This window comes from Tasmannia lanceolata, unplaced genomic scaffold (assembly GCF_043159265.1).
Source record: "Tasmannia lanceolata isolate RefF3 unplaced genomic scaffold, GAP_Taslan_0.1 ptg000007l, whole genome shotgun sequence".
NCBI classification, from domain to species: Eukaryota; Viridiplantae; Streptophyta; class Magnoliopsida; order Canellales; family Winteraceae; genus Tasmannia; species Tasmannia lanceolata.
Window position 1 is genome coordinate 7,782,935 of NW_027518684.1, and position 15,873 is coordinate 7,798,807.

General features: G+C 39.9%; 1 protein-coding gene and 1 long non-coding RNA gene across 3 annotated transcripts; both read left to right on the top strand.

Annotated features, from left to right (window-relative positions):
- Positions 1-6,838, top strand: LOC143881694 (uncharacterized). 2 transcript variants are annotated; one of them, XR_013251988.1, is made up of 2 exons: positions 1-527; positions 3,729-6,838. It is a non-coding gene; the product is annotated as an uncharacterized LOC143881694 (long non-coding RNA). The 2 variants fall into 2 exon arrangements; XR_013251987.1 differs by having other exon boundaries at positions 3,789-6,838.
- A 3,445-nt stretch (positions 6,839-10,283) lies between these two features.
- Positions 10,284-15,630, top strand: LOC143880903 (uncharacterized). The gene is made up of 4 exons (XM_077383883.1): positions 10,284-11,366; positions 12,095-12,133; positions 12,252-12,292; positions 14,402-15,630. The coding sequence occupies exons 1-4, from the start codon at positions 11,141-11,143 to the stop codon at positions 14,408-14,410; spliced, it is 315 nt and encodes a 104-aa protein (XP_077239998.1). The 5' UTR covers positions 10,284-11,140; the 3' UTR covers positions 14,411-15,630.
- The last annotated feature ends 243 nt before the right edge of the window (positions 15,631-15,873 follow it).

The window sequence follows — 15,873 nt, forward strand, 5'->3', positions numbered from 1 at the left end:
GTTAAATCCATGTGAGAACCCCCTCTATCATTGATTTATATGTTTTAGGTCATTAATATCTTGATCTGACTTTACGGATCATCAATCGGGACAAAATAAGCTAGGGTCACTTCATAGCCCGGACCCTGATTCCATTCCGAGACCCGATTTCCGTAAATCGTTAGATCAATGGCAGATCATGACCTGGGTCTAACCATCCAAAACCACCTAACCTCTCCTCTCATCCTAACCATTCAAACCTCACCTAACCTCACCTAACCTCTCCTCCCATCATAACCATCCAAACCTCACCTAACCTCACCTAACCTCACCTAACATCACCTAACCTCACCTAACCTTACCTAACCTCACCTAACCTCACCTAACCTCCTATCCCATTCTCCTATAAATACCCTCTCATCTCACCAAAGAAAAGAAGAAAAAAAAAGAAAAGAGGAGAGAACCCCTCTCTTAGAAAAATTCAAGCCCTCTCTCTAGACCAAATCCCTCTTCTCCATAAGTTTGCATGGAATATCGTCTACAAAAAGGTATGTCTTTTGGAATTTTATTTTCTTTTCTATATTTGTAGGATTGAGTGTTGTTTTGCGTATATTTTGGTTGATGTCATGTTTAATTTTGTACTAGTTTGGCCTTGGTCATGTTCTCACTTATGCTAAATATAATTAATGTGTTAGGGTCATTAGAACCTATTTGCGATGGGATGTTGAAATCATTGGCTTGTTAGGGAATTTAGATTTCTTTTGGGAAAACAATTCATTAAAATTTTTGAACATTTACAAGAAAGAAAACTTGAATTTTACATGAATTATCAAAACCCATTTAATTTGGCTTACAAAACCTCCATCTTTCAATTGATAACAACAGCCCCCACTCCAATTTGATAACAACAGCCCCCACTCAATCTCAAGAACCCAATATCCATACCCCACCTTGCCAAGTAGATAAAAACAACCCCTTTTTCAAACATCCCATTTGAATCTAATCTCAGGCCCATTCAAGCCATTTTTCATATTCACCGTCTTTTAATCACTAAAAAAATAAGAACTATCAAAAGAAAACATGGGGGTGCCAATATCATTCCCGTCATAGTGCTAGCTGTTAGACTTTAAACAGATTTTTCGACCTCCAAAAACAACAGAATCGTGGGAAATGGTTAACTACAAAGTAGTAGATATTTTCGTGCCGTTTCCAACGAGTATTCGTGCTAGATCAGACAGCGAGCGGTTAAAAAGTTAAGTCCAAAATGGTTGCGGCACACCTTTAGGCATTTCCAGTTTAATGTTGCTGTCCTTTTGTTTGCAACACAAATTCGAACCTCTAAATCACAGATTTACAAACAATGGAGAACTACAAAGTTGTAGCCCTATAAAAGATCTTTCCAACGCATGTTTGTACGTTGAATTTGGCCAAGCGGTTAAAGAGTTACGACAGTTTTAGTGGGCTGCATTTGTCAGATCTTTTAATGGTCAATGGTTTGTCGAATTTGTGCAATTGTCAAAACTTGGTTGTGTTAACGTCATTTTCCAAACCAAAATCGAAAGACATTAATCTAAAGTACATCCAACCTAAAATTAACAAAACTAAAATTCACCCATTTAAAATCCACTGATAAAAATCCGTTAAAAGCCATTAACCAAAAGACCACTAAAAATTTCAAATGAAACTAAAACCTTCTAAATAAACAACTTTAAAAGCTACCAAACACACTAAATACCTTCAGATAATAAAAGCTTCAAGAAAACTCTAAAAGTTTCCACAAACCCAAAAGAATTCGAGATTCCCAAGAGCCGGTGGATTCAAAATTCCTTTAGGAACCCTTAGAGCCCAATTTAGGAACACTGGTGTCGTGTCGTGTCGTGTCCTAAGTTTTAGGGAGTCCTAGGTTTTAGGGAGTCCTAGAGTCAGGAGTCCAGCCTCATCACGGACGTTTGCTATGTATAGCAACCGTGCCATAGGTTTAGTTACACTAGTCACCCGATCTTTTCCATAGGACAAGCCTAGTAAACTAGGATGTAGGCTAACCTGCATTAGTCTAAGGGACAACTTGCATTTAGATAAGAATCATATAGCATCTTCGATGAAATCCTAAGATAATAAAATCCTCAACTTGAATTAAATAACTTCTCTTAAAACTGTTGAAACAGTCAATCCCGTCTAGGTCGGTGTCTTAGTTGAGTTAGGCATATGTAACTTAGCTTAGGTGCACCGAACTACGTCGACTCTGATCCCAGTGAGGCTTGGGTACGTAGGCAGCTTGGATGTCTGATGGCATACCACCCGCGAGTCGGCACCACAACAAATTGTGGTGTTTTATATATTAATTTTCTTGTAAATGCTTAATTAAATCACTTAGGATTTTCCATGAAATTAGAATTCTAGGAGAACTGTCACTTAGATTGAATCCAGACAAATTAATAAATCAAGATACACATCTAGGATTCACATTGAAATTAGATTCTAGGATGCATGTCACTTAGTTCGCACATTAACATAGAGTTGAATGAGCCATTTAACATAAATTTAAAAGAGTTAGCTTTTGGAATCGAAGACCGATTATCGGGCAGGAATGGTGCATGTGGCGGATAACTCCCCATACCTTCCATTCTCGTAACCAGGTAGCGAGTCTAGATTTCTGGTTAATTACGGGTCCTAGATCCCACATCTAGGTGGCGACTCTGTCAGTCTCTTTCGTGTGGAATTCGGATTGCCTTAGTGATCCCAAGTTCACAGGAAAGATTAATTCAAATCAACATTAAAATGCACACGCCAATCGCGTGGGTACGAGAGACCAAAAGAGAGAGCGCGCGGCGGCTCGCGCCCCACCCCTCTCGCGGATTCGGGTACCACAGTCTGGCGACTCTGCTGGGGATCACCTAACTTCATTAAAATTCCAAAAGATAATTCATTTGAATTTAATTTAACTGGCTCATAAGAACTCTATCTCTTGTATACTTGTCAGATTAGTTTGTCTTGTTTTATTTTCTCATCACATTTTACTCAAACTTAATCTAACAAAACCTGAAGGCATCATAGATCGCGCGAACTTATTGCACACACTTACATCACTTGCATCTAAACCCTTGCATCTCACGTGCACACACGTCCTATTTTAGGAACCCGGAGTGTTATCTAGCATGGTTGACTGGGATTTCATCACCTGGTGCCTCTGTGCTAGAGAAGCATTCCACCCTTAGCCTAGTACCTTTATGGTACGTAAACGGATCCCTTGTTCACGTACTGATACGCCGGACACTGGTACAGTATATCGAACATGGATTCGCGCTAAGGGAACTCTTGGCCTTACCCCTAGATTAACCCACACATGCATGTAATATACGAACACATGTGCATCACGTGTGTGAGCCTAGTTTAGGATATTCTACCTATTTGTGTCTAGATTAGGCCGTAGTCCATCTTCCAATGGCTACGATCGGTCCTTAGATACACGAACAAAGGCATGAGTCGAGATTCTCTCTCCACTCCGATAGATTAGGATTAGGGTTGATGCCTTCAGGTAACACTGATAAAATGTGAAAAAAAAAAAAAAAAATTTCCCTTTGGGTTAGGATATAAATCCCATCATTTCCAAAAATCTCATAGGATTAGTCATTCATGATCTATCCGTTGAAAGCAATCTTATGCTATCTCATCTAATCTTTTGATCGTGCGTCTTTCGTTCTTCTGTCATACGATTCGATCGTATCTTCATGCCATCCCCTAACTGGCAGATGCAGAATCTCACAATCTTTCTATTATGCATTCTCATGATCTGATCATGCCTGGTCCAGATAATCCAATCTTGCTTGTACCCCTGGTCTGTTCCTCCTCTAGGGGCTACCTTTTTCAAGATTATTTTGCTAAGTCCTTCAGAGTTCACTCTCAGAATCATTGAGCTAGGGGCATTCCCCTATGCGAATCAGTCATCATGGTCAGTACAATTGTTGAGTCCGGTCTTACATTTCAAGGTCAATGCCTAGTCCAGGCAAATCATCTCTCTTTTTTATTTAGAGTTGTGAATCCTGAGCATGTTCAGGATAGATCGTGTCCAATAATTCACTTGTGTTTGTTTCTTAAGTGTGCTTCTGATCTTAAAATAAGACTCCCTCCTCAAATGAGGACAAAATTGACGAAACTCCACTTGAGTCACAGCAATTACTTGAACGAGAGGAGGAGCGCCAATCCCAACCTTTCAAAGATGAAATTGAAATGATAAACACTGGCACTGAAACTTTGATTCAGTGAATGCCGATTGAAAATACATTACCCTCTAAAGAGTGTGAAGAATTGATAAAATTATTTCAAGAATAAGAAGATTGTCTAGAAAAGCTACAACCGATACCAGGGGCAAGACATAGATGGAAAGCTCAAAGAAAATGAAGAAAGTGAGAAGATATATGCTATACAAGGGGCATAGAGTGGAAACAACTTTCATATTTCCAATCAATGACCTTGGTTCTCAAATTCATAAAGCCAACAAATTCAAGATGAAAAGTTCAAAAGCAAACAATGAAAAGTAATCATCAGATATCGAGAGTACGAATCCATAGATGGAGGATGTCAAAGAACAAGTTTCGCTCTATGAAAGTCAAAAGCACGTATTAGAATCTTGAAAGAAGAAGATCCATTATCTCTTACCTGGAAATGCCGTCAAACTCCGCGAAAAAAAAAAACAAAAGAGAAAAAAAAAATAATCAGTACCAGAGGGACTCTAGTAACCTAGATCGATTCCCAATCTGAACATCGAAAGGCCTCCTTTGGCCGATTAAATCCCAAAATCAAAACCCAATGTCAAAAGAATACCGATTTGCAAACCCTTCGAGCCTAAATCAAATTTTCTTGAAAACCCATCAAACTTGGGGCATTCCCCTGAACTACGCGAGACCTGATCCCTATACTGGGGTACGTAGGCAACTCGGTTGAACCGAGTTCGGTCGATTCAAAAAGGAAAAGAAATTCAATCCTTTCAAAAAAAAAAGAGAGGGACAAGTTCCAAAAGAAGAGAAGTTAATTGTTCCAGAAAGAAAAGAAAAAAGGAAAAAAAAATCAAACAATTTATCTTCAAACTAGGGGCATTCGCCCTGAACTACACACGACCTGATTCCTACCTTGGGATATGTAGGCGACCTGTTCACAGGTTCGGTCGAAATCTTTGTTGAGCCTTAAGCCATTCTTTGAAAAGCCCTATCCTACCTATAAAGTCCCTCCGGTGTTCAGATTTAATGATCTAGGTCCCGAAACACAAAAAGAAAAAAAAGAACGGAGTTTGAAGATCTGCTAGACTGAAAACCTGAAAGGGCGGTCTAGGCAAAATTTAAGATCATTTCCCTGCTAAGTTGAAAACCCGAAAGGGCGGCTTAGGCAAAAGCTAAGGGGATAGCCTGCTGGATCGAAAACCTAGAAAGGTGGTTCAGGCAAAAGTTAAGGCTAGCGCGGTCCGCCAAGTTAAAAACCCTGAAGAGGTGACTTGGTCACGGTAAGAGAATCAGTATAAGAAGGCAACAGCCGGTATCAAGACTGAAGATCAACTGAAGTTCAAGCAAATTCAAGTGATATCCTCAAAACTGGGGGCATTGAAGCTAAGCAATCTTAGGGGTCGTAATTAAATTCTTGAGGCATTACTGTTTCGAGGAAGAAGTCCGGTGTTTACCAATTGAAAAACTATTCCTTGAAAGGATAGACTTACCAAACAAAACATTAACTAAGTCAGAAGCATCACTATGTTTGTCAGTATAGTCAGTCAATCTTTATTATTCTAAGTTCACTCCTTCAGGGCTGCTCAATCCTTTGAGTAGTGCCTTTCATCTAAGTTTTCTCTTTAGAAAGAGTCAATTGTCGTTCCTATGTCCAAATGATGTAACTGTCTTGGTGAAGGAGGCCAGGCCTAGGCAGCTCCCTGCAATTATACCTGAAAGAGCTCGAGAATTTAGTCAAACAACTTCATTTCAAAGAAGATCAGCTCAGAAAAATTCAGAAGTAGAAACATCAGAAAGCCCAGCTTCCGTAAAAAGATCATACCCCGGGAAGGCACCTTAAGCTTGGAAGAACCTCAGATGCAATGGTGGTTGAGCCAATTTCTCAGAAAGATGAACCATTCAAATTCATAATTCCCTTCCGGTTAGTTATCCTGGTCAAGAAATGTTTATCTAAACACCTGTCAAGAAGCAGATCCCGCTTTTCCATGTTAATATCCAAGAGAGTCGTTGTTCTAAATTACCAATCTCAAATGTCTTGTTCAAGGTTTCAGTTATCAAAATCCCCAGAAGACAAGACCAGCAGTCTCTTTGAGAAAAATCTTGTTGAAGTTTCATAAAAATGTTCCTAATCCATTCTTGCTAGTAATGGTTCTTCGTTCCAAAGGTTTGCCGTTTCATCATTCGTCAAAGTCCTAGTTTCCAACATCTTTGTCGGGCACGATCCATAATATCCCCGATTTCATTGAGTTCAAAAAAATAAAAAAAAACAAATCCAATCTTACGTCAAATTCAAATCCTACGAAAAATCTCATGTCCTCTTTGAGCCCGTTTGTGAACGGCGCCTCTTTTCTCGAGGCCATTTGTGAATGGTCTCGTCTTCTCCGTGAGCCCGTTTGCGGACGGTACCTCATCTCCCAAAAATAAAAAATTTATCAAATCCAAATCCTTAACTAAAAAAAAAAATCCAATCCTACGAAAAATCTCATGTCCTCTTTGAGTCCGTTTGTGAACGGTGCCTCTTTTCTCGAGGCCATTTGTGAATGGTCTCGTCTTCTCCGTGAGCCCGTTTGCGGACGGTACCTCATTTTCCAAAAATAAAAAAATTTATCAAATCCAAATCCTTAATTAAAAAATAAAAATAAAAATCCATTCCTACGTCAAATTCAAGTTCATAAAAAAATCCCTAAATTCTTCGAGCCCGTTTGTGAACGGTGCCTCATTTCTCGAGTCCATTTGTGAATGGTCTCGTCTTCTCTTCGAACCCGTTTGTGAACAGGTGTCTCATTCTCTGAGTCCATTTGTGAATGGTATCATCTTCTCCTTGAGCCCGTTTGTGAACGGTGCCTCATTTTCTGAGTCCATTTGTGAATGGTCTCGTGTCCTCTTTGAGCCCGTTTGTGAACGGTGCCTCATTTCTCGAGTCCATTTGTGAATGGTCTTGTCTTCTCCTTGAGCCCGTTTGTGAACGGTGCCTCATTTCTCGAATCCATTTGTGAATGGTCTTGTCTTCTCCTTGAGCCCGTTTGTGAACGGTGCCTCATTTCTCGAATCCATTTGTGAATGGTCTCGTCTTCTCCTTGAGCCCGTTTGTGAACGGTGCCTCATTTCTCGAGTCCATTTGTGAATGGTCTCGTCTTCTCCTTGAGCCTGTTTGTGAATGGTGCCTCATTTCTCGAGTCCATTTGTGAATGGTCTTGTCTTATCCTTGAGCCCGTTTGTGAATGGTGCCTCTTTTCTCGAATCCATTTGTGAATGGTATCGTCCTCCTTGAGCCCGTTTGTGAACGGTGCCTCATTTCTCGAGTCCATTTGTGAATGGTCTTGTCTTCTCCTTGAGCCCGTTTGTGAACGGTGCCTCTTTTCTCGAATCCATTTGTGAATGGTATCTTCCTCCTTGAGCCCGTTTGTGAACGGTGCCTCATTTCTCGAGTCCATTTGTGAATGGTCTTGTCTTCTCCTTGAGCCCGTTTGTGAACGGTGCCTCTTTTCTCGAGTCCATTTGTGAATGGTTTTCTATCCTCCTTGAGGCCGTTTGTGAACGGTGCCTCATTATCCAAGTCCATTTGGGAATGCTTCTTATCCTCGTTGAACCCGCTTGTGAGCGGCGTCTCATCTCCTTCTAAAAACTGTTTGAGAGCGATCTTTGTCCTTTCCCTTCAGAATCCATTCGAAAATGATATCTCATTCTCTAATTGCCCGTTTGTGAACGGCGCCGCATCGAGTTTTTATTATTATTCAAGTTCTAGGGTTTCATCTAAGGTTTTGCATTATGTTAAGGTGCGTTGTATCTAGAGAGTCCTTTGTCGATTAAAACTACGCAAAATGGTTCTGTCATTTTTAACTTTGGTATTCAATGACTACGTCATCTCTACCAAAGAGGGGCATCTGTAGACACCCCATTTTGTTTTGTTTTAATCAACAAATAAATTAGTGTGTTAAATCCATGTGAGAACCCCCTCTATCATTGATTTATATGTTTTAGGTCATTAATATCTTGATCTGACTTTACGGATCATCAATCGGGACAAAATAAGCTAGGGTCACTTCATAGCCCGGACCCTGATTCCATTCCGAGACCCGATTTCCGTAAATCGTTAGATCAATGGCAGATCATGACCTGGGTCTAACCATCCAAAACCACCTAACCTCTCCTCTCATCCTAACCATTCAAACCTCACCTAACCTCACCTAACCTCTCCTCCCATCATAACCATCCAAACCTCACCTAACCTCACCTAACCTCACCTAACATCACCTAACCTCACCTAACCTTACCTAACCTCACCTAACCTCACCTAACCTCCTATCCCATTCTCCTATAAATACCCTCTCATCTCACCAAAGAAAAGAAGAAAAAAAAAGAAAAGAGGAGAGAACCCCTCTCTTAGAAAAATTCAAGCCCTCTCTCTAGACCAAATCCCTCTTCTCCATAAGTTTGCATGGAATATCGTCTACAAAAAGGTATGTCTTTTGGAATTTTATTTTCTTTTCTATATTTGTAGGATTGAGTGTTGTTTTGCGTATATTTTGGTTGATGTCATGTTTAATTTTGTACTAGTTTGGCCTTGGTCATGTTCTCACTTATGCTAAATATAATTAATGTGTTAGGGTCATTAGAACCTATTTGCGATGGGATGTTGAAATCATTGGCTTGTTAGGGAATTTAGATTTCTTTTGGGAAAACAATTCATTAAAAATTTTGAACATTTACAAGAAAGAAAACTTGAATTTTACATGAATTATCAAAACCCATTTAATTTGGCTTACAAAACCTCCATCTTTCAATTGATAACAACAGCCCCCACTCCAATTTGATAACAACAGCCCCCACTCAATCTCAAGAACCCAATATCCATACCCCACCTTGCCAAGTAGATAAAAACAACCCCTTTTTCAAACATCCCATTTGAATCTAATCTCAGGCCCATTCAAGCCATTTTTCATATTCACCGTCTTTTAATCACTAAAAAAATAAGAACTATCAAAAGAAAACATGGGGGTGCCAATATCATTCCCGTCATAGTGCTAGCTGTTAGACTTTAAACAGATTTTTCGACCTCTAAACAACAGAATCGTGGGAAATGGTTAACTACAAAGTAGTAGATATTTTCGTGCCGTTTCCAACGAGTATTCGTGCTAGATCAGACAGCGAGCGGTTAAAAAGTTAAGTCCAAAATGGTTGCGGCACACCTTTAGGCATTTCCAGTTTAATGTTGCTGTCCTTTTGTTTGCAACACAAATTCGAACCTCTAAATCACAGATTTACAAACAATGGAGAACTACAAAGTTGTAGCCCTATAAAAGATCTTTCCAACGCATGTTTGTACGTTGAATTTGGCCAAGCGGTTAAAGAGTTACGACAGTTTTAGTGGGCTGCATTTGTCAGATCTTTTAATGGTCAATGGTTTGTCGAATTTGTGCAATTGTCAAAACTTGGTTGTGTTAACGTCATTTTCCAAACCAAAATCGAAAGACATTAATCTAAAGTACATCCAACCTAAAATTAACAAAACTAAAATTCACCCATTTAAAATCCACTGATAAAAATCCGTTAAAAGCCATTAACCAAAAGACCACTAAAAATTTCAAATGAAACTAAAACCTTCTAAATAAACAACTTTAAAAGCTACCAAACACACTAAATACCTTCAGATAATAAAAGCTTCAAGAAAACTCTAAAAGTTTCCACAAACCCAAAAGAATTCGAGATTCCCAAGAGCCGGTGGATTCAAAATTCCTTTAGGAACCCTTAGAGCCCAATTTAGGAACACTGGTGTCGTGTCGTGTCGTGTCCTAAGTTTTAGGGAGTCCTAGGTTTTAGGGAGTCCTAGAGTCAGGAGTCCAGCCTCATCACGGACGTTTGCTATGTATAGCAACCGTGCCATAGGTTTAGTTACACTAGTCACCCGATCTTTTCCATAGGACAAGCCTAGTAAACTAGGATGTAGGCTAACCTGCATTAGTCTAAGGGACAACTTGCATTTAGATAAGAATCATATAGCATCTTCGATGAAATCCTAAGATAATAAAATCCTCAACTTGAATTAAATAACTTCTCTTAAAACTGTTGAAACAGTCAATCCCGTCTAGGTCGGTGTCTTAGTTGAGTTAGGCATATGTAACTTAGCTTAGGTGCACCGAACTACGTCGACTCTGATCCCAGTGAGGCTTGGGTACGTAGGCAGCTTGGATGTCTGATGGCATACCACCCGCAAGTCGGCACCACAACAAATTGTGGTGTTTTATATATTAATTTTCTTGTAAATGCTTAATTAAATCACTTAGGATTTTCCATGAAATTAGAATTCTAGGAGAACTGTCACTTAGATTGAATCCAGACAAATTAATAAATCAAGATACACATCTAGGATTCACATTGAAATTAGATTCTAGGATGCATGTCACTTAGTTCGCACATTAACATAGAGTTGAATGAGCCATTTAAAATAAATTTAAAAGAGTTAGCTTTTGGAATCGAAGACCGATTATCGGGCAGGAATGGTGCATGTGGCGGATAACTCCCCATACCTTCCATTCTCGTAACCAGGTAGCGAGTCTAGATTTCTGGTTAATTACGGGTCCTAGATCCCACATCTAGGTGGCGACTCTGTCAGTCTCTTTCGTGTGGAATTCGGATTGCCTTAGTGATCCCAAGTTCACAGGAAAGATTAATTCAAATCAACATTAAAATGCACACGCCAATCGCGTGGGTACGAGAGACCAAAAGAGAGAGCGCGCGGCGGCTCGCGCCCCACCCCTCTCGCGGGATCGGGTACCACACAACCAAAGATCTAAGAATGGCCCGTGTACATTATTTTAACATTTTAAAATTCAGATGATGAGTCAGGGGTCCAAGTGAAAGAGGTATCATGCGCCATATCTATCCTCCAACGAGAGCCGCTATTACCCCATTCACCATCTGCAACAGGGAAAGAATCAAATCAAGTTATGGCAGAATCTGCATGTGAATCACGGACCACAAACAACGGAGCAGCTCTTGGAACTGGTTCACGTATCATTCGTCTAAATGTGGACAAATCTGTGAAATCAGCTTCTTCGCCGCACAATATAAAACAGATAAAAAATGGTGATGAAGCCTTAGAATCTATGACTGATTTTCGAGGAGATAGCCAGCCCTTCAAACTTTCTCATGCTCAACCCCAAAAGGATGAGGGTAGGATCGATTGACTAATTTGGATCTATATCCATTTGTTTTTTGTTTTTTTTTTTTGTTTTTTTGAAATTTTTTCCATTTGTTATTTGTTACTTGCATTTTATGTGATTAGTTGATGCATGTTGCTAATTTTGGCACCATTTTCATATGCCCTAAGTTGCTAGCATTTTATTTTATGGTTTCTTAAATTTGGTTGACTGCCTCATGAATTCAATGCGTTTCGGTAGATTATTATAGAATTTATTGAAACTTTGGCAGTAATAATTTGGATAAAAAAAATAATAGAAATGCACATGTTGTTGAAGTATCATCAACTAGCATAGTGTTCCATTAATATTTACTACTGCATGTTAATTCTAAAATGCTCGATGAAGCATGCCAGGTGTCTGATTATATGTATTCGACCACCTCGGTCTTATTTATAAGTAATAAATATTTTCACCATTTCAAAAAATAAAAAGTTGCCTATGTGTCATGTAACTGTAATTTTCTGAGCACCTTTGATGGCATCAGAATTTAGGTTGTCCTGGTAGCTTAACTATGGCTCTCAAAATAGTCCTGCAAGTTTTGTTGGTTAAGCAAAAGACAGGTTGCTGTATCTGTATAATTCATTTTGCTCTACTATATTTGGTAGTTCTTTCCAGCTTCTCTAACATATTGATAAGTGGCTCCTTGCCTTATTGTTTTCATTCACACCTCAACTATCTAATGTCACTTATCTAATCTAGCAAGCAAAAACAAGAAGGGCCTGTGGATTAATACTTCAGGTAAAGTCTTAACATGCCAAATTTTGTATTGTTTAGTATGTAAAATAACCGAGTTTCTCATTCTTTAGATATAACATTTGCTCATCTAATTTGAAAATTGCCGTTATGGATTTTCTAGATGGAAGCGGGAGCTTTATGCACAGGAGCAGAAGCAAAAAGGTAGCCCTTTTGGTCACAAAACATCTGCTTTTTTTTCTTCTGAAAATATTTAATCACCTCATTTTATTGGATGTAGAGTTTACTCAGCAAAAAAGTAGCCCGTTTGGGTTGCTAGAGCAGTTTCTTGCCTTTCTTTTTTTTGCTGCAGCTTTGGCTTTTTGTTTTAGTCTCTTAGTCTTTGGGCCTCCACCCTCCTATGGGAGTTGTTTATTTATCTTATTGTTTATGCTCTTATGATTTAAAAAATGCAATGGTGTTTTATTACTTCTGAATCTATAAAATGATCTTACACACGTTCAGCGTTTCTGAATATGTACAGCAGGTTCTGAATATGTAAAATGGTGTTTTATTACTTCTGAATATGTACAGCAGGTTCTGTATGTGTCACAGATATTCAGCGTGTATTTTGAAAAAAAAAATTCACACATTTACCAGCGGTTATAACCACTGGTATATATCTCCTATACACGCGTGAGAACATCGCCTATACCCGCGGTTATGACCGCTGGTATATATCTCAAGTTCACTAAATCACACCGATATACCAGCAGTTATACTCGCTGGTACTTATTACTGATATATACCAGCGGTTAAAACCGCTGGTATATATCTGTGGTTCCCTAACGACACTGAGCTCTACCACTGGTCCTAACCGCCGCTAATTATGACACTACAGCAGCGGTGTTAATAGCCACGGTCATAACCGCGGGTATATATCGATATATACCAGCGGTTATAACCGCTGCTAAAGTTTACAGATACACTAGCGGTTGTAATAGCTACGGTTATAACCGCGGGTATATATCCATATATACCCGCGGTTATAACCGCTGCTAAAGTTGACAGATACACTAGCGGTCGTAATAGCTACGGTTTTTACCGTTGGTAAAGGATGCACCGACGGGACATACACCAGCGGAAAGGAAACCGCGGCTAAATTGTATAACAACGGTGTTACCTAATATTAGCAGCGGTTGTGACCGCCGGTAAATATTGGTTTTGTTATAGTGAAGGTTTTCCGATTACCTATCTAAAGAGCCTAAAATTACGCTATTTGGACTTGATTTGGCTAAGTTAGAGGCAGTTTTAGGATATGGTAAGTGTCTAATACAGGATTACTATTTTAGGATTATTTTAGAGATATTTCTTCATTTTATTTACGTTGCTTTAGTTAGAAGATTGAGAATAATAGTTAGGTAAGAATTTAGGGTTGCTATTCTTAGATTTTGGCCTTTTTTATATAATGTAATAGCATGAGGAAATAAGGGAGATTTGAATAAAGTTTATTTTTGGGACATCTCTTGTGAAGAGAGCATTGGCTTGTTCACGTGGGTGAAGGAGCTTCGCTCCTTTCACGTTTTATATTGGAGTTTTTCTCCAAACTGTGGCATGGGTTTTCAAGCCCCCACGAGATTATTTTAGTCGCTTGTTGTGTTGATCTTTCATCTTGTGTTGCCGCTCTCATGCTCCCTGCGTCAAGGTAAGAGATGGCCGCCTCTCTTGAAGCCTCCCATAGTCTACTCCGCCGTCACCTATCCTCCAGCAAAGTTCCAGAGATATCATGAACATGTTAGTGATTGCTAACTCTTCATCAAAAACCATTCTTCTTATCTTATGAAGTACTAAATTCAGCACCATGATTTCCATGTAAAGACTCCTCTTCCTCCCCCCTGGACAAGAGGATAATTCCTGGGGCATAAACTCCTGACCCTCCCTCTTTAGTAACTTGGATACAGCCAAACCAAGTATCCCAAAGAAATTTTAACAGAGACTAGTAATAATTACATTTATTCGAGCCATCCCATCCAGGGAAACCTGCGATGGGAGTTAAAGGCAGGAACATCAAAAGAGGTAACATTTCCTTGACCTTTCACTTATGACCACGGAAGATTAATCGTGGGATGGGCCAATCCTACCCGATTTAGCAAAAGATCTTAGGATCTTAAGTAACCTATTCGTCCTTGATCCAGAGATCGAAGCCAGTGCATTCACCATGTGATTCATCTTTTTATTGTGATGGGACTGAGGCCACTTTGCCGCCGACTTTAAACCATTATAAACTCTAGCAGGCCTTTTATAGCCAAACATTTTCTTGGATCTTGGGTGCAGGTCAGTTGACTATGTAGACGTGCTCAACCAGGCTACTTGTCGCTTATGAGCAGAAATTCTGGGTTTAGGAGCTACCAGACAAAGCAACGACTTTTCGGGGCAGACGAAAAGGTCTTTCTCATGAACCCCACCCTGCAGATCTGGACATTTGAAATTTGAAATCCCAGTGTTCAACGGCTCGAAAGACAGGCAACCCCCAATCACCCGAGACTGTTGTTCCTCCTACAGATAACGATCTGACCCAGGGAAGATTGAATCAGGGACCGCTTTCGAAAGCTCGATCCCCACAGTGTAGATCTGATCTGAGACTTTAAGCTTAATACAGGAGGGAAGAAAATGCCAACGGGGGGCTATAATTTTAGTAGCCAAAACAAAACTCATACAGTTCTGATGGCTACCTTCCATTTTAATTTCTACAACTCTACCATAGAGAGCCCCTAGCGCCTCCACCGTTGAAACAGCCCAGATGTGCAGTGGGATTCCATGGAAGTGAACCCAAGAGGCCTCCTCTCCGTGGATGTAATCCTGTTTCCATGGTGAGAGGCAGAGCAAATGATTGCCCAGGGATACAGATCCCATAGCAAGAATATGTAGGGCTTGAGACTCAGATTCAAACATAAAAAGAACCTCAGTTGGCAACGAAATAGAAGGGCAATTTAAAGAGGGGATATCCCTAGACATTTGCGCCCAAGTCCAGAGATCCTGCAACGATTCGTTACGGTTCTTTTTTTCCCTAACAAGCAAGCCCTTAGGGAACCCATACGATTCTCCACTTCCTTGCCTGAAATAGATAAAGATTGAAACCCTAAGTTGTTGTTGCAAGATATTTTACCCGAGTCGGGCCAAAGATCGTTCTCATCATTAATGTAAACCTCCGAATGGAAACTGGACCTAGGAAGCCACTTCAGGGAGGATTTACACTGACGACACCAACGACATTCCTTCTGCCAACTGAAGTTAAGGTATTGACAGGGAGGGCAGAGCCAGTTTTGGTGTCTAAAATCCGAGACTTGTCCGGCAATCCCCCTGGAACTCCGCTCCCCAGGGGAACTAATCCCCACATTCCGGGATGTACTTAGTGAAGGGCACCGAGTCGATCTAAATAACGGGCATCTTCTGCATCTTTGCCTCCATTCAAAGTTGTTGTAATGGCAATGGAAACACTGCCAGTCTCCCAGAAATCTTCCGTTAGATCTGCTACTCCTCTCTCGTCTTCTCACTTTTGTGTTCAATGCTCATGTTTTTTTTTTTTTTTTTGCTCTCTTCTTCAACAAGAGAAGGGGAACCTATATTCCAAGGCTATAATCTATCACCTTTTTCAAGAACCACAGGCTACTGATTTTTGCAAATCATCTATCTTAAAAATAATTTAAGATCGGTGAGTTTTTTGCATTTTTTTTGTGTGTGGAAAATGCTATTAAAATAATAGCATGCATAGCAGGTGTTCTACACTGAGGCAATGAACGATCTTA

What these genes read in the sequence shown, in the direction of transcription:
- LOC143880903 (XM_077383883.1), top strand. Translation starts at nt 11,141, where the DNA reads ATGGCAGAATCTGCATGTGAATCACGGACCACAAACAACGGAGCAGCT. An exon ending in TCAACCCCAAAAGGATGAGG is followed by an intron (nt 11,367 to 12,094) that starts GTAGGATCGATT and finishes TATCTAATCTAG; the next exon opens with CAAGCAAAAACAAGAAGGGC. An exon ending in CCTGTGGATTAATACTTCAG is followed by an intron (nt 12,134 to 12,251) that starts GTAAAGTCTTAA and finishes TGGATTTTCTAG; the next exon opens with ATGGAAGCGGGAGCTTTATG.